This window comes from Mobula birostris, chromosome 2, assembly GCF_030028105.1.
Source record: "Mobula birostris isolate sMobBir1 chromosome 2, sMobBir1.hap1, whole genome shotgun sequence".
Lineage (NCBI taxonomy): Eukaryota > Metazoa > Chordata > Chondrichthyes > Myliobatiformes > Myliobatidae > Mobula > Mobula birostris.
In genome coordinates this window covers 228,548,691-228,568,301 of record NC_092371.1, presented here as the reverse complement: position 1 = coordinate 228,568,301, position 19,611 = coordinate 228,548,691, and the positions used below count along the sequence as shown (strand labels likewise).

At 41.3% G+C, this 19,611-nt stretch overlaps 1 protein-coding gene across 1 annotated transcript in view; it reads right to left on the bottom strand.

The window, feature by feature from the left end:
* Window positions 1-19,611, bottom strand: part of trdn (triadin) — a 559,007-nt gene that overhangs the window by 169,040 nt on the left and 370,356 nt on the right. Inside the window, exons 32-34 of the mRNA XM_072251580.1 lie at window positions 11,671-11,715; window positions 5,545-5,589; window positions 1,419-1,463 (exon numbers count right to left, since the gene is read on the bottom strand). Coding sequence (XP_072107681.1) covers window positions 1,419-1,463; window positions 5,545-5,589; window positions 11,671-11,715 — 135 coding nt within the window. The remainder of the gene's footprint in view (window positions 1-1,418; window positions 1,464-5,544; window positions 5,590-11,670; window positions 11,716-19,611) is intronic.

The window sequence follows — 19,611 nt, the reverse complement described above, 5'->3', positions numbered from 1 at the left end:
AGACAGCCTTAATATCTGTGGGCTCAGTTTGAGTGACTCAGTCAAAATTCCATAGGTTGCAATGAGTTCAGGGACTACTGCTCTAACCACTACAAGTCTAGCTCCTCTTATATTACAAACAAATTCTCGATTCACTCTTTTGAGATGGCATGCTGATCTTTTATCAGAGAAAAAGATCCAAACTGCACAGCTTTGTGCAGCTGCAGTCACCAAGGCCCAACACAATGGCAGTAAAACTTTCATATCCACTACTCAAATACTTCCCATTTGCCTTCCCAATCACTTGTTTTACCTGTAAATTGACATTTAGTAACTAGTATACAAGAATACATGGGTCTTTTTCAGATTCATCACATCAATATTTAAAATATATCCTGCTTGTGATTTGGGTATTTCAGTGATTGACATTACAACTTTCAAATTATATTCCTTCTTGTTCATCCATTTATCTTATTCATGTTCCCTTGAAGATACTTTACATCGATCTCCCTACTCAGAAACCTACCTTGATTTCTACTACTAGCAAATTTGGATTTAATCTCTTCAAACAAATTATCAATATAGATGTGAACAGTTGAGGTCCAAACCACAGATCTCTGTTGCATCTCATGAGAAGCTCCCTGCTGACTGGAGAAATTTTCACTCAATCCCACTTGCTACTTTCTGTCGGATAACCAGCTCGCAATTTATGTCAGTATGTTATCCATATTATCATATTCTCTAACTTATTGACCACCTTTCTCTATTGGAATTATTGAAAGCTTCCTGAAAAGCCAAATGCACCTGTCCTGTTGTACATACAATTTATTACAAATTACTATAATTGCACATTGCACATTTAGATGGAGATGTAATGTAAAGATTTTATTCCTCATGTTTGTGAAGGATGTAAGTAATAAAGTCAATTCAGCTCAGTTCAATTCCTACTTAACTGTGAGATTCTTGATATTTCTCTCACTTCAGTAAAAAAGAGCAGATGGGAAGTAAAAACATGAACAAGAAGTTCTATTACCCATCTATCGCATAAATGTTTTTAGTGAATATATTCAGAATCAAAAATTTTAAAAATGACCTATGATAAGCAGGGGTCAAAATATAGTGTCCTCCAACAGCAATACGTGCAAGAGACGTGGGGGAATTGGTAAATGGAGAAACTGCAAAAGACTTCAGCAGCAGTAATGTCCAAGCACAACAAGAGAAGACTCTGAGTGCATTAATTGGCCCAGAGACTGGAAGTCAAGTAAGTAAGAGAGATCTTTAAATTAGCTGACAATCACAGGCTACAACTACAATTTTAATAACATAAATTTATTAAGGAATGACTATATTGATGATAATCTAAATGAAGTTTATTATCTCTGATTGGCAACTATCTGATCAGAATGTGACCAATCATTTTCTTAGTGGATAGATAATACCTTTTTTTGCCATGTCAGAAGCTGCAGCCTTCTTTTTCACAGGTTCTGCAAAAATGACAGAGGAGCAATTAAACTATAGTTTATGTTTCATCAATATCAAAATCTCACCACAGGTGATGAATACCTCCAGAATATTTGGATCCCATCATCTGCAGACTTCTTTGTCTCTCTACTATTTGGGCTAATATCACATCCATAGATCTGCCTGAAGCCTTGTAAGTTTCAATACTTTAAGTGTTTATTCTCTCTCACAATTTCTCCTGGCAGTGTGCAAGCTTCCAACATATTTCACTGAAAAATATTCTAAATAGTGCTAGTATTCCATCTTACATCTCTCTAAAACTGTTTACTCACCAAAACTATAACATTCACAGCATAACGGGTTAATGTAATGCTTTGTAAAATAAACCAGAGCACGTGAGTTGATGGAAAAAGCATTAAGGAACAGAAATCTTTAAAGTTCAAAGATTCAAAAATCTTACAACACTTGAACTGTAACCGATTAATGTAGTGTAAATGTGTCCAACAAACAATCAACATAGGTTCAATGTCTAAGTGTTCATATTGAATTTTGAAATAAATATTTTACGCAATGCTGTTTAATCTGCTGTATGCCTCAGAAAAGTTTGATCTCCAAAAGGTAAAAGTTGCTATTCAATTAGGTATGAAACTTTGAGCTCGACTTTTAAAATTCAATACAAGGAAATCTATCTCACAATATGATCCATTCACGGAACTGTACAAACCCTGCAATGGAGGTAGGCATGAAGTGCCAGATTACATTATAAATGAAAGAGATTCTGCAGATGCTGGAAATCCAGGTCAACACAAACAAAATGCTAGAGACACTCAGCAAGTCAGGCAGTATCCATGAAAATGAACAAACAATCAAAACATCGACTGTTCATTTCCATGGATGCTGCCTGACCTGCCGAGTTCCTCCTTCATTTTGCATGTGTTACAGATTACTTTCTTCCCCTCAGCAAGACCAAATATCATCTAAGCAAACATTTACTGTTAAAAACAAAAGTTGTGGGCACAGAAACGTAGTGGTATATCTTACTGCTATTACAGTTCAAGCAATAAGGGTTCAATTCAGCTGCTACATGTAAGCAGTTTCTACATTCCCGTTGACCATATGGGTCTCATTCGGGTGCTCCAGTTTTCTCCTAAAGACATAAAGAGTAGGGGAATTGATCACATGGGTGTAATTACGCTGCGTGGGCTCGCTGGGCTGGAAGTGACAGGCATCATGCTGAGAGTATCTCCAACTCATGCTGTAGCTCACTGCTGGAGTTTGAAAGAAAAGCCGACAGTTTAAAGCAGACTCTGCTTTTACTTGGAGATGGCCAAGCAGAAGTTTCATAACTCAAACTTCCTTTGTTGGCTTTTCTTTATGTTTGGCTAAGAAATTAATTGATTTCATAATAAGAAAGGGTTGCTGCAGGTTCCTGATACTGAAAGCCCTAATTCAATAAACATAATGGGATACCTGATGGTTAGAAGATCCATCTCCACTAGGAGAAAAATATCAGAAATAGGCTGTGAAGAAGGCCTTTTGATCACCAGGGCCTGCTCCCTGAGCTTTCTAAATCATATCTGATCGCCTATTTCAGTATAGTTTTACAGCACTATCCACACAGCCCTTGGCTTCCCAACCTTGATACTTTATACTTTATAATTTATTGTCACCAAACAATTGATACTAGAACGTACAATCATCATAGCAATATATGATTCTGCGCTTCCCGCTCCCTGGATTACAAATTGATAGTAAATATTAAAAATGTAAATTATAAATCATAAATAGAAAATAGAAAAATGGAAAGTAAGGTAGTGCAAAAAAACCGAGATGCAGGTCTGGATATTTGGAAGGTACAGCCCAGATCTGGGTCAGGATCCGTTCAGCAATCTTATCACAGTTGGAAAGAAGCGATTCCCAAATCTGGCCATATGAGTCTTCAAGCTCCTCAGCCTTCTCCCGGAGGGAAAAGGGACGAAAAGTGTATTGGTTGGGTGGGTCGTGTCCTTGATTATCCTGGCAGCACTGCTCTGACAGCGTGCGGTGTAAAGTGAGTCCAAGGACCGAAGATTGGTTTGTGTGATGTGCTGCACCGTGTTCACAATCTTCTGCAGCTTCTTCCAGTCTTGGACAGGACAACTTCTATACCAGGTTGTGATGCACCCTAGAAGAATGCTTTCTACAGTGCATCTATAAAAATTAGTGAGGGTTTTAGGGGACAGGCCAAATTTCTTTAGTTTTCTCAGGAAGTAAAGACCCTGGTGGGCCTTCTTGGCAGTGGACTCTGCTTGGTTGGACCAAGTCAGGTCATTTGTGATATTGACCCCAAGGAACTTAAAGCTTTTGACCTGTTCCACTTGCGCACCACCGATGTAAATTGGGTCGTGCGGTCTGCTACTCCTTCCGAAGTCAACAACCAATTCCTTCGTCTTGCTGACATTGAGGGATAGGTTATTGTCTTCGCACCATGCCACCAGGTTCTTAATTTCCTCTCTGTACTCAAACTCATCATTACCCAAGATACAGCCCCCTGGTTAGCCTGGGCTTCCAATTTGGCTCGATATTGCCTCTTGGCGCCCTTAATGGCTTTCCAGAATTCACGCCTGGATTCAGTGTAGCGACTGGTATCCCCGGACCTCACAGAAATGTAATGAGCATAGCTTGGAATAAACTGAGTGATTAATTTTCTGTCTAAAGGTTACGGCCTCTGCATATATAGGTTTTTCCTATTCACAGTCCTAAATGGCCAACCCCTTATTCTGCGACTGTGACACTTTAGACAGGACACCATAGACAGCCTTAATATCTGTGGGCTCAGCTTGAGTGACTCAGTCAAAATTCTATAGGTTGCAATGAGTTCACTGCCTACTGCTCTAACCACTACAAGTCTGGCAAAGTCCAGCTCCCCTCATAACACAAACAAATTCTCGATTCACTCTTTTGAGAAAGCATGCTCATCTTTTATCAGGGAAAGAGATCCAAACTGCACAGCTTTGTGCAGCTGCAGTCACCAAGGCCCAACACAATAGCAGTAAAACTTTCATATCCACTACTCAAAATACTTCCCATTTGCCTTCCCAATCACTTGTTTTACCTCTAAATTGACATTTAGTAGCTAGTATATAAGAACACATGGGTCCTTTTCAGATTCATCACATTAAGATTTAAAATATATCCTGCTTGTGATTTGGGTATTTCAGTGGTTGACATTACAACTTTCAAATTATATTCCTTCTTGTTCATCCATTTATCTTATTCATGTTCCCTTGAAGATACTTTACATCGATCTCCCTACTCAGAAACCTACCTTGATTTCTACTACTAGCAAATTTGGATTTAATCTCTTCAAACAAATTATCAATATAGATGTGAACAGTTGAGGTCCAAACCACAGATCTCTGTTGCATCTCATGAGAAGCTCCCTGCTGACTGGAGAAATATTCACTCAATCCCACTTGCTACTTTCTGTTGGATAACCAGCTCGCAATTTATGTCAGTATGTTATCCATATTATCACATTCTCTAACCTATTGACCACCCTTCTTCATTGGACTTTATTGAAAGCTTCCTGAAAAATCCAAGTGCACCACTTCCTACTTATCTGTGAAATTCTTGATATTTCTCTCACTTTATTAAGAAAGATGGAAAGTAACACATGTATTTGACTGGTTCTGTTACCCATCCACTGTACAAATGTCTTTAATGAGTGAATTCAGAAACAAAATTTTAAAGAATGACCTATGAAGTGCATGGATCAAAATGAAGTGTGCTTTAACAGTAGTAAGTGCAACAGAAGTGGGAGTGTTGAAAATTGGTAAACTGTAACAAGCCTCAGCAATAGCAATGCCCAAGGGACAATAAGAGAAGGCACAGAGACCAGAAGTTAAGCAAGTAAGAGAGAGCATTCAATTAGCTGACAAACACATGCTAAAACTGCAATTTTAATAAGGTATTCACAATGAAATTAGTATTCAAGAAAATGGCATTGGTTCCACCCGATGGCATGGGTGGAATGACAATATTGTTGATAATCTGTGAAGTTTATGATTGGTATCCAACCGGTCAGAAAATGATCAATCATATTCTTAGAAGATAAAAAAATACCTTTCTTTGCCATATCAGAAGCCACAGCTTTCTTTTTCACTGGTTCTGCAAAAATGACAGAGGAACAATTCAACTATAATTTCATTCACATCAATATCAAAATCTCTCCACAGATGGCGAACATTTCCAGAATATCTGGGCCTCATCTTCTGCAAATGTTTTGCCTCTCAACTGTTTGGGCTAATATCACATCCGTAGCTCTGCCTGAAGCTTTGTAAGTTACTATTCTTTAAGTGTTAATTCTCCAGAAGATTACTCTCTCACAATTCCTTCTGGCAGTGGGCAAGGTTCCATAGTGTTCTGCTAAAAAAAAAACCAGCATGATGCTAGTATTCCAATTTGGGGTGGGACACAATGCTGACATAGGTTACTCTCACAGTCTAAAGACATACCAGTTGGTAGGATAATTGGTCATTGTAAATTGTCCCATGACTAGACTAGGGGTTAAATCAGGGGATTGCTGGGGGGTAAGGCTGAAAGAGCCAGATGGGCCTAGCTATAAATAAATAAATAAACAAACAAACAAACAAACACATACATAAATAGATTCTCTCTCCCATTGTGCACAAAATAAATTAAGACTTGTGAGTTCAGAGAATATCATTAAGAAACAGAAATTTTACTTACTATGACATTGCAGCACTTCCCCTGTAATTCCTTAATTTTATGTATATATGCACAACAAACAAGCAACTTAGGCTCAATGTCTAAGAGCTGGTATTGATTTTTGAAATAAATATTTTACACAACACTGTTTTATCTGCTGTCTGCTTCAGAAAAGTTTAATCTCCAATGTGCAGTATATAGTTGTAGTTCAATTAGATAACAAACTTGTAGCTAGACCTTTGAAAAACCGTTACCTGAAAATCTAATAATCAATCTCACATTATATTCTATTCACTAAACTACAATGTAGATAAATATGAAATGCCAGAGTATATTCTTCACTTCACCAAAACTAAATATCTTCCAAACGAGTATTTATTCTATAAAAAAAGGACGACACAAAAGTGCAGTGTTTAGCGGTCACAAAAAAGCGCAGCCTGAAGGCTTCCCTGTCACTGTGGAGGATTTGAACTAGACCAGCTTGAAGAAGTCTCTGACCAACTAACACCAACATATCACCTGCGGAGCCAGAGGAGCCAACATACTTGCCCACTGTTACAGGACCAGCAAGAAAGCTTACTGTGCTATCCCACACCCACACGTGTAAAAGTGCAATTACTTCTGGCCACAGGCAGAGACCAGTGGTGAGGACTAAGAAGCTATGGTCAAGGGAGATGGAGGAGTGGTTACAGGACTGCTTTGTAGACTGGACAATATGCAGGAATTCATCTTCAAATCTGAATGGCTATACCACAGTTGTCACAGACTACATCACGACCTGTGTAGATTACTGTGTACCCTTGAGAACACACCGGACATACACAAACCAGAAGCTGTGGATGAATCAGGAGGTTCGCAGAACGCTGAGGGCTGACTCTGCGGTATTCAAGGCTGATGATCTAAAACGACTTCCAGTTAAGATAGCACTACTGAATGTACGTAACAGCTTTCTGGCAGTCAAGAAGCTAAGAAATCCGACTACAAATATCACTAAAAATACCTTTTCTGAGGTAAATTGTATGAAGTTATCGCCACCAACAATGAAGGAGCAAATGACGGCGAGGCGAGTTCAGGGGATGAGCTGGGATCGTGTGTTGGAGATTCAATGCAGAAGGAGTCCTAATGCCCGTACAGTTGGCCCGGGAGCAAGGTTGGATCACTCTGGGCACTGAAGGGAGAAGTCAGGGCCCAGAGAGAGGAGATTCTCTGGGCACTGAGCTGGTTTGAAGACCTTGAGAGTGGCATTGGGGTCAGAGCTTTTCACTGTTCTGTTGCCTGGTCAACTTAAATGCTGGCCCAGATAGACTGAAAAACAGGGTGCCAGTGGGGAGCCAATTTTGCTTGTTCTCCACAATGGTCATCTCCATGGTGCTGAGGCAGTGAAGACTGCCCCAGCTGCTGTTGTCTGTGCCTGGTAATTTGATGAACTGATAAGCAAGGCTTTGGGCCTACCCTGGGGTTATATAGAACATAAAACATAAAAATCTACAGCACATTACAGGCCCTACTCTAGAAACTTGCTAGAACTTCCCTAGCATGCAGCCCTCTCTTTCTCTAAGCTCTGTGTACCTATCTAAGAGGCTGTTAAAAGACCCTATGGTATCCGTTTCCACCACCACTGCTGGCAGTGCATTCCATGCACCCACCACTGTCTGTATGAAAAACATACCTCTGACATCCCGCTTGTATCTGCTTCCAAGCACCTTAAAATTATACCCCTCGTGTTAGCCATTTCAGCCCTGGGAAAAAGCCTCTGACTATCCACATGATCAATGTCTCTCATCATCTTATACACCTCTATCAGGTCACCTCTGTCACTTCAAGGAGAAACGCCAAAGTTCACTCAGCCTATTCTCATAAGGCACTCTCTCCAATCCAGGCAACATCCTTGTAAATATCCTCTGCACTCTCTCTATCACCATCCTTCCTGTAATGAGGTGACCAGAACTGAAAACAGTGCTCCAAGTGGGGTCCGACCAAGGCCTTATATAACTGTAATATTACCTCTCGGATCCTAAATACAATTCCATGGTTGATGAAGACCAACACACCGTATGACTTCTTAACCACAAAGTCAAACTGCGCAGCTATTTTGAGCGTCCAATGGACTCAGACCCCAAGATCCCTCTGATCCTCCACACTGCCAAGAACCTTACCATTAATACTATATCCTGCCATCATATCTGACCTACCAAAATGAACCACTTCACACTTTTCTGGGTTGAACTCCATCTGCCACTTCTCAGCCCAGTTTTGCCTCCTAATAATGTCCCGCTGTAACCTCTGACAGCCCTCCACACTATCCACAACACCCCCAACCTTTGTGTCATCAGCAAACTTACTAACCCATCCCTCCATTTCCTCATCCAGGTCATTTATAAAAATCACAAAGAGTAAGGGTCCCAGAACAGATCCCTGGGGCACACCACTGGTCACCGACCTCCACGCAGAATATGACCCATCCACAACCATACTTTGCCTTCTGTGGGCAAGCCAGTTCTGGATTCACAAAGCAATGTCCCCTTGGATCCCTTGCCTCCTTACTTTCTCAATATGTCTTGCATGGGGTACCTTATCAAATGCCTTGCTGAAATCCATCTACAGGTTTCCCCCGCCATCCAAAGATAGAGCGTTCCTATGAAACGGTTCGTAAGCCGAAATGTTGTAAAGCGAAGAAGCAATTACCATTTATTTATATGGGAAAATTTGTGAGTGTTCACAGACCCAAAAATAACCTACCAAATCATGCCAAATAACACATAAAACCTAAAATAACAGTAACATATAGTAAAAGCAGGAATGATATGATAAATACACAGCCTATATAAAGTAGAAATACTTTTCCACAATCATTGCCTGAACTGTTCTCCATAGCAAAAATCTCACGCAAGCGCTGTTGGCAAAAACACGGTGCAAGCGCTCTCCAGTAACCTTTAAGCTATGAAGCTGCCAAATCATACCAAATAACACGTAAAAATACACAGCCGATATAAAGTAGAAATTATATACGTACAGTGCAGTATCACTTACCAGAATTGGTTCAGCGCCGAGCACACTGATGACGGTGTGTTAGACTGAGTCGTCGCAGCTTGGGGTGGTGCAGTGGCCCCCACCCTCCAGGCCGCCAACTGATATATTGCCGTAAAGCATGCAGGGGTGCAGCGGTAGCCGGGAGGCACGCAGCACATCTTTAAGAAAAAAGCTGAAATAAACAAGCTAATTAATTAGGTGCCGCCCGACACGTAATTGTCGGCCCAGATCAGTGCCGATTTCCGATTGCATCGTCTCTGATCTGGGCCAACAATTACATGTCAGGCAGCACCTAATTAATTAGCATGTTTATTTTGGCTTTCTTCTTAAAGATGTGCTGTGTGTCTCCCAGCTACTGCTGCATTCTCCGCGAATCAGTATCTATCTGCGGCCTGGGTGTTGGAGTGGTGGGACACTGGGGTGTCATCTCGTCGTCTGTTTCCATCAGAGCAGGTAGCTCATCTTCTCCTATGACTGCCCGCCTCGATGTTGAAGGTCGAGGTTCGTCGTCTGCTGTGGCTGATGTGGAAGGCTTGCTTGACTGCTGAGCCTCGCGCAGTTTTCTATCATACAGTTCTTTGTAAGGACTCAAACCATCTTGCAAATATCTCCTAAACCTACGTACCCTTTCAAAATTAGAGTCGTACTTTATAATTGCAGCCAAAATCTCACGCAGTTGCTTCACGTTCAGTTCGCTACTGCATTCGGTTTCGATTGTTATCCTTTCTTCTTCCAATTGCATCAGCTCTTCATCTATCAGTTCTTGGTCATGGGATGCCAAAACCTCTTCAACATCATCTTCGTCAGCTTCCACAAGCCAAACTCACTTCGTCCTTGCTTCATTCACCACGATCGAAATGCTTAATTATGTCTAGTTTTACGCTAAGTGTAACACCCTTACGAGCTCTTTTAGGCTTTTCCGATACCTTAGAACACATCTCGCTAACGGCTGCTCACAGGCACGTGTTTAAGCAATGCTGGCTAGAATGCCATTCCGAATCCGGGGGAGAGTGGCTGCTCAGAAGCGCGCGGCTTTTCATCGCGCACTGATTTTTTATCATGCGCTGCTTTTTTTTCGTAACAGTGAAAACATATTCTGAAAGCGAAAACAGGGAACTAATGTAGGTCTTTCGTAACAGTGAGGTTTCGTAAAGCGAATGTTTGAAAAGCGGGAGACACCTGTACACTACATCTACTGGTCTTCCTTCATCAATGTGTTTCGTCACATCCTCAAAAAATTGAATCAGGCTCGAAAGGCACAACCTGCCTTTGACAAAGCCATGCTGACTATTCCTAATCATATTATACCTCTCCAAATGTTCATAAATCCTGCCTCTTAGGATCTTCTTCATCAACATACCAACCACTGAAGTAAGACTCACTGGTCTATAATTTCCTGGGCTATCTCTACTCCCTTTCTTAAATAAGGGAACAACATCCACAACCCTCCAATCCTCCGGAACCTCTCCCGTCCCCATTGATGATGCAAAGATCATCGCCAGAGGCTCAGCAATCTCCACTCTCGCCTCCCACAATAGCCTGGGGTACAGCTCATCTGGTCCCGGCCACTTAACCAACTTGATGCTTTCCAAAAGCTCCAGCTCATCCTCTTTCTTAATATATACATGCTCAAGCTTTTTAGTCCGCTGCAAGTCATCATAACAATCACCAAGATCCTTTTCCACAGTGAATACTGAAGTAAAGTATTCATTAAGTACCACTGCTATTTCCTCCGGTTCCATACACACTTTCTCACTGTCACAATTGATAGGTCCTATTCTTTCACGTCTTATCCTCTTGCTCTTCACATATTTGTAGAATGCTTTGGGGTTTTTCTTAATCCTGCTCACTAAGGCCTTCTCATGGCCCCTCTGGCTCTCCTAATTTCCTTCTTAAGCTCCTTCCTGTTAGCCTTATAATCTTCTAGATCTCTAACACTACCTAGTTCTCTGAACCTTTTATAAGCTTTTCTTTTCTTCTTGACTAGACTTACTACAGCCTTTGTACACCACAATTCCTGTACCCTACCATAGCATCCCTGTCTCATTGGAATGTACCTGTGCAGAACTCGACACAAATATCCCCTGAACCTTTGCCACATTTCTTCCGTACATTTCCCTGAGAACATTTGTTCCCACTTTAAGCTTCCAAGTTCCTGCCTAATAGCCTCATGATTCTAAAGCCTCATAATTCCCCTTACTCCAATTAAATGCTTTTCTAACTTGTCTGTTCATATCTCTCTCCAATTCTATTGTAAAGGAGATTGAATTATGATCGCTATCTTCAAAATGCTTTAAATCAGCAATCACAATTTACAATTTTAATATTCACATATAAATTTAGCATTCTATAACATTACATGGCATTCCGCAGTGGAACAAAAACATTTTTGGTTTATTGTGATATTTAAGTGATATTTATTGTTCCTAATTGGCATCCACCTGATCAGAAATGTGCTCAACCATATTCTCACAGGATTAAAATAAATACCTTTCTTTGCCTTATCAGAAGCTGTAGCTTTCTTTTTCTCCATTTCTGCAAAAGTGACAGGAAATTTTAAAATATGAATTCATAGGCACCAATAGTAAAATCTGTACACACATGCTGAGTATTTCTTACACATTCAAGTTTTATTTAAGATTCCCATCAACTGCAATATTTTGCTTTTGAACTATTGAGACTAACTTCACATCCTATACCTCTGCCTGAAATGCTGCAAGTTACAATGCTTGAAACACTCATTTGGATTCTTGTTAAATTGGCTGAAGGTAACTGTTTCAACAACGTCACTGCAGATATTAACATCCTTTGTTTAAACAATATTCTTTATCACCTTTACCCTTTAGATATTTCTTCCCATTTGTCCAATGACTTGCACAGAAAATTATAATAAACCCCTTGCAAAATGCTCATGCAATGTTTTATAAAAATAAGTTAAGTTATATGATTATAGACATTAAGAAATGATGTGCTGGAGCTTTTAGAAAGCATCAAGTTGGATAAGTCACTGGGACCGGACAAGATGTACCTCAGGCTACTGTGGGAGGAGAGGGAGGAGATTGCTGAGCCTCTTTCAATGATCTTTGCATCACCAATGGGGACAGCAGAGGCTCTGGAGGATTGGAGGGTTGCAGATGTTGTTTCCTTATTCAAGAAAGGGAGTAGAGATAGCTCAAGAAATTATAGACCAGTGAGTCTTACTTCAGTGTGTTGGTAAGTTGATGGAGAAGATCCTGAGAGGCAGGATTTATGAACATTTGGAGAGGCATAATATGATTAGGAATAGTCGGCATGGCTTTGTCAAAGGCAGGTCAATGCCTTACAAGCCTGAGTGAATTTTTTGAGGATGTGACTAAACACATTGATGAAAGTAGAGCAGTAGATATAGTGTATATGGATTTCAGCAAGGCATTTGATAAAGTACCCCATGCCAGGCTTATTGAGAAAGTAAGGACGCATGGGATCCAAGGGGGCCTTGTTTTGTGCATCCAGAATTGGCTTGCCCACAGAAGGCAAAGAGTGGTTGTAGACAGGTCATATTCTGCATGGAGGTTGGTAACCAGTGGTGTGCCTCAGGGATCTGTCCTGGGACCCCTACTCTTTGTGATTTTTATAAATGACCTGGATGAGGAAGTGGGTTAGTAAATTTGCTGATGACACAAAGGTTGGGGGTGTTGTATATAGTGTGGAGAGCTGTCAAAGGTTACAGCGGAACATCGATAGGATGCAAAACTGGGCTGAGAAGCGGCAGATGGAGTTCAACCCAGATAAGTATGACATGGTTCATTTTGGTAGGTGAAATGTGATGACAGATTATAGTATTAATGGTAAGATTCTTGACAGTGTGGAGGATCAGAGGGATCATGGGTCCAGATCCATAGGACACTCAAAAATGCAACGCAGGTTGAATCTGTGGTTAAGAAGGTATATGGTTCATTGGCCTTCATCAACCATGAGATTGAGTTTAAGAGCCAACAGGTAATGTTACAGTCATATAGGATCCTGGTCAGACCCCACTTACTGTGCTCAGTTCTGGTCACCTCACTACAGGAGGGATGTGGAACCCATAGAAAGAGTGCAGAGGAGATTTTTTTTGTGTGCCATACTCTGGCAGAGCCTCAATAACCACTTTTTTTTTCAAGTGGTTGTCTTGGAGGAAAGATTCTGTGAGTGGTTCCCCACGTCCTTCTCACAACACAGTCTTTTTTTACTAGGCCGGGTTGCGATCTCGGCACTCAACCCGGCATGGATGGAAAGCGTACCCGGGAGCGGCCAGACTGGGTTCGAACTCGGGAACCTTCGCTCCAGAGTCCGGCGCTGATGTCACTGCACCAGCAGCCTGCCAGAGGAGATTTACAAGGATGTGACCTGGATTGGGTAGCATGCCTTATGAGAATAGGTTGAGTGAACTTGGCCTTTTCTCCTTGGAGCGACGGACGATGAGAGATGCCTGATAGAAGTGTATAAGATGATGAGAGGCATTGATAGTGTGGATAATCGGAGGCTTTTTCCCAGGGCTGAAATGGCTATCACAAGGGGGCACATTTTTAAGGTGTTTCGAAGTAGGTACAGAGGAGATGTCAGGGGTAAGTTTTTTATGCAGAGAGTGGTGAGTACGTGGAATGGACTGCCGGTGATGGTGGTGGAGGTGGATACGATAGGGTCTTTTAACAGACTCCTGGATAGGCACATGGAGCTTAGAAAAATATAGGGCTATAGGAAACCCTAGGTAATTTCTAAAGTAAGTACATGTTTGGCACAGCTTTGTGGACCAAAGGGCCTGTATTGTGCTGTAGGTTTTCTATGCTTCTATGTCTCTATGTTCTATGATTTCATTTATTTATTTAGCAATACTACGTTTAGAAGGCCCATTCAGCCCTTTGAGTCATGCTGCCCCACAACCCTGAATAACCCTAACCCAATCACAGGACAATTCCAACCTAGTCATTTTACCTACCCAATTTGTCTGGAACAGTGAGAGGAAGCTGGAGCACCAATGGAAAAATCCACATATCCAATGGGGAGGACATGCAGAGACTCCCTACAGATATGGTGTCAGAATTGAGGTCTGAACTCTGGGGTGCCTCGAGTTGCAATCGTGTCAAGCTAACCACTACACTACTCTGGCACGCAGGGAGAAGGCATTAAGGAGCAGAAATCTCACTGAATTTATGTGCCAGCTCTAGCACTGTAACCTATCAATGCTGGGTACATACACCACAAACTAATCAACCTGCCTTCACCTACTTGCTGTTAATATTGTACTTTGAAATAAACATTTCAAGCATTATACTGTTCAATCTTCTTCATGTGTCAGAAATGGTTGATCTCCAAAGTGTAAAGCTGTAATTTCAATTGGGTATCGAAATGTCAGCAAGAATTGTTTACTTGTAAATGCCAGGCAATCAGATAATCCATTTCATATTATGTTCCATTCCCTAAATGCCTCCATTCTGTAATGCAGGCAAGTAACAAATGACAGATTACATTTTCCACCTCACCAAAACCAAACATCGGTCAAACAAATAATTACTTCTTTTGTTCCACAGGGGTCAGTGTTGAGACCACTGCTCTTTATGATGTATGTCAATGATTTGGACTACAGTATTAATGGATTTGTGGCTAAATTTGCCGATGATACAAAGATAGGTGGAGGATCGGGCAGTATTGAGGAAACAGAAAGCCTGCAGACAGACTTAGATAGTTTAGGGGAATGGGCAAAGAAGTGGCAAATGAAATACAATGTTGGAAAGTGTATGGTCATGCACTTTAGTGGAAGAAATAAATGGACAGACTATTACTTAGATGGGGAAAGAATTCAAAATGCAGAGATGCAAAGGGACTTGGGAGTCCTTGTGCGAGATACCCTAAAGGTTAACCTCCTGGTTGAGTCAATTGTGTAGAAGGCAAACACAATGTTGGCATTCATTCCTAGAAGTATAGAATATAAGAGCAGGGATGTGATGCTGAGGCTCTATAAGGCACTCGTGAGACCACACTTGGAGTATTGCGTGCAATTTCAGGCTACTTATTTTAGAAAGAATATACTGACATCAGTGAGAGTTCAGAGAAGATTCACGAGAATGATTCCAGGAGTGAAAGGGTTACACTATGAGGAACGTCTGGCAGCTCTTGGGCTGTATTCCCTGGAGTTCAGAAGAATGAGGGGGGATCTCATAGAAAGATTCAGAATGTTAAAAGGGCTGAACAAATTAGATATGGCAATGTTATTTCCCATGGTAGGGGATTCTAGGACAAGAGGGCACGACTTCAGGATTGAAGGATGTCCTTTTAGAATGGAATTGCAGAGAAATTACTTTAGTCAGAGGGTGGTAAATCAGTGGAATTTGTTGCCACAAGCGGCTGTGGAGGCCAATTCATTGTGTGTATTTAAGGCAGAGATAGATAGATTCTTGATTAGCCAGGGTATCAAAGGGTATGGGGTGAAGGCAGGAGAGTGGGGATGACTGGAAGAATTGGATCAGCCCATGATTGAATGCCGGAGCAGACTCAATAGGCTGAATGGCCTACTTCCATTCCAATATCTTATGGCCTTATGGTCTAATGAAAACAGTTCTTGGCAGAAGCTAGAAAGGAAAAGCAGACAATTAAAATGTGTTTTTATTTGGCCATGATGATGGCCAATCAAGTTTCATGTAACACAGAATTGATTTTTTTCTCAGCTCTTTCCATATTTTGGCTGAGAAGGGTAACAATTTCAGATTAAGCTGGGGAAAACAAGGAAAATATTACTAAAGGCATCTAATACAAACCATACAGGACATTGAATGACTGGGAATCCAACTCCATCAATTTGTTGATATTGCTTACTCACCGAACCTGAAAATCTTTATTCCCTCTCCAAGTCATCACTGGAATCTACTGTAATTCTGGCAATGAAATTTTATTCTTGTTTGCCATGGGCAACATGATTGCAAATCCTTTCCTTCCTCCATGTATCACACATTTGCCCACACACCCCCGTACCTTCAGCCACTGGTATCATTTGCTCCTGTACTTCACTCCCATCCATTCTAAATAATTTGCTACAACTCCAGCAAAGTGCTCTGCTCCATCTTATGGATTGCCTGGGATTCCCATTAACTTCCTTTTCTTCATTTACTTGCTGATCCTTAGCGCTGTCTCCTGTAAATATTTAATCAGCTTTCATACAATGGCATGCGAAAGTTTAGGCACCCCATTCAAATTTTCTGTTACTGTGAATAGTTGAGTAGAAGATGAACTGATCTCCAAAAGTCATAAAGTTAAAGATAAAACATTCTTTTCAACATTTTTAGCAAGGTTAGTGTATTATTTTTGTTATGTAGAATTTTAGAGTGAAAAAAAGGAAAGGAGCACCATGCAAAAGTTTGGGCACCCCAAGAGATTTGAGTTCTCAGATAACCTTTACCAAGGTCTCAGACCTTAATTAGCTTGTTAGGGCTATGGCTTGTTCACAGTCATCATTAGGAAAGGCCAGGTGATGCAAATTTCAAAGCTTTATAAATACCCTGACTCCTCAAACCTTGTCCCAACAATCAACAGCCTTGGACTCCTCTAAGCAGCTGCCTAGCACTCTGAAAATTAAAATAAGTGATGCCCACATAGCAGAAGAAGGCTATAAGAAGATAGCAAAATGTTTTCATGTAGCCGTTTCCTCAGTTCGTAATGTAATTAAGAAATGGCAGTTAACAGGAATGGTGGAGGTCAAGTTGAGGTCTGGAAGACCAAGAAAACTTTCTGAGAGAACTGTTCGTAGGATTGCTAGAAAGGCAAATCAAAATCCCGTTTGACTGCAAAAGACCTTCAGGAAGATTTAGCAGACTCTGGAGTGGTAGTGCACTGTTCTACTGTGCAGCGACACCTGCACAAATATGACCTTCATGGAAGAGTCATCAGAAGAAAACCTTTCCTGCGTCCTCACCACAAAATTCAGCGTCAGAAGTTTGCAAAGGAACATCTAAACAAGCCTGATGCATTTTGGAAACAAGCCCTGTGGACTGATGAAGTTAAAATAGAACTTTTTGGCCGCCATGAGTAAAGGTATGTTTGGAGAAAAAAGGGTGCAGAATTTCATGAAAAGAACACCTCTCCAACTATTAAGCACAGGGGTGGATCAATCATGCTTTGGGCTTGTGTTACAGCCAGTGGCACGGGGAACATTTCACTGGTAGAGGGAAAAATGAGTTCAATTAAATACCGGCAAATTCTGGAAACAAACATCACACCGTCTGTAAAAAAGCTGAAGATGAAAAGAGGATGGCTTCTACAACAGGATAATGATCCTAAACACACCTGAAAATCCACAATGGACTGCCTGAAGAGGCGCAAGCTGAAGGTTTTGCCATGGCCCTCACAGTCCCCCGACCTAAACATCATCGAAAATCTGTGGATAGACCTCAAAAGAGCAGTGCATGCAAGAAGGCCCAAGAATCACACAGAACTAGAAGCCTTTTGCAAGGAAGAATGGGAGAAAATCCTCCAAACAAGAATTGAAAGACTCTTAGCTGGCTACAGAAAGAGTTTACAAGCTGTGATACTTGCCAAAGGGGGTGTTACTAAGTACTGACCATGCAGGGTGCCCAAACTTTTGCTTCAGGCCCTTCTCCTTTTTTGTTATTTTGAAACAGTAAAAGATGGAAATAAAAAGGTAATCTTGCTTAAAATATTAAAGAAATGTGTCATCTTTAACTTTATGTCTTCTGGAAATCAGGTTATCTTTTACTCGCTTAGCTATTCACAGAAACAGAAATTTTGACCAGGGGTGCCCAAACTTTTGCTTGCCACTGTAAATTTGTTGATCACCATCGGCTTTAAACCTTCTGTATTGTTTTATGTTGTCGAAGAAGCATAACTTTCTCCAGTTAAAAATGTTGGAAGCCAGCCAGGCTGCTCACACTTCTACAGTTTTCAACCAAGAACTTTGTGTGTTTAATATTTCATTGATATTTGAGTAATTTTATAAATATATAGTTTGATTAAGAATTCTTGTTCATTTAAATAATTAAATATGGGTTATATGTAAACATACATGAATTGCATATGTCATGATGCTACCACTGATATGTGTGTGCCTCACCTAAAGTAAAAAACAAACTTAAGATTCACATTTCTCAGCTCTCTTGTTTTCCTTTGGATTCATTTAATGTTTTGAAACTAAAAAACATCACAGACTGACATTCAGAAATTCAGTTCTAAGTATTATCAAGACTATTTTATTCCAGCTATGTAACAGAACTCGCTTCCATAACTAACATTTCTCTGTCTCATAATCCCCTCAGTCATTTTGGTACCAATGACCTGGGAAGGAAAAGCAAAGCAGTCCTGAAAAGAGAATTTAGAGGGCTAGGTAGAAAGCTGAGAAGCACGACATCCTGGGTAGTAATTTCTGGATTTTAGGTGAGTTGTGGTTTGCACAGGTCCAGACCCGCCTGCTTGACGTCTCCTCCCGAATCCAGCGGCACAGTGGGGTCCAAGACGGCTGGGGGAAGTTCTGTTGCAGTGAATGGCCAGACCAAGCTTCGATGCAAGTGACGCCCTTTCCGTGCTTCACAGCATGTGTTTGCCAGATGGCTGTTGACCCTACAAGAGGGTTCATCTGCCCTTTGACAGGTCTTGTTTTTTTGTCCAGCCACCATCCTCATCAGGCAAGCCTGGTGGGGGAGCCGGTTTAGTCGCCAACCACCCGGCCATGCGCCAGGTAGTACTGGGTTACATGGTACCGGTAGCACTCAGACGAGGATGGTTGTAGTTGGGAGCTGAATGTCCAAAGTTACACGTTGTATCAGAGGACAGGAAGGTAGGCAGAGGGGGTGGTGTATCTCTGCTGGTAAAGAATTGCATCAAATCAGTAGAAGGATATGACATTGGATCAGAGGATGTTGAATTCTTGTCGGTTGAGTTAAACAGCTGCAAGTGTATAAGGATCCTGATGGGAGTTATATACAGGCTTCACAACAGTGGCTGGGATGTGGACCCCAGATTACAACAGGAAATAGAAAAGGTGTGTCAAAAAGGCAATGTTATTATCCTCACGGGAGATTTCAACATGCATGTCAATTGGGAAAATCAGGTTGGAAATGGTCCTGTATGATAGGTGCTCAAGTGAGTTTGCTGCCAGAGAAGGCAAAGAGTGACTGAACCTCACTGGAAGCTGTCAATGGTAGGGAGATCCAGATCTATGGGACAAGGCTGGTGACGCTCTGTTTCAGTGGGTGACATTACACATCGGAGTTAGTCCTGCCTGAAGAGGCTACACCTCTGCTTGGTGCAGGTTTCCTGTGTGCCCAAGGACTACCAGTTGATCTTAAGATCTACTGGCTTGCAGATGTCAAGGACTTCGGCTTGTTCCCCACAATGGCTCTGTCAAGCACATGCACCACTGCATGTGAGTTTACTCAACTGCTGGGTGAATTCCCAAAACTCACCAAG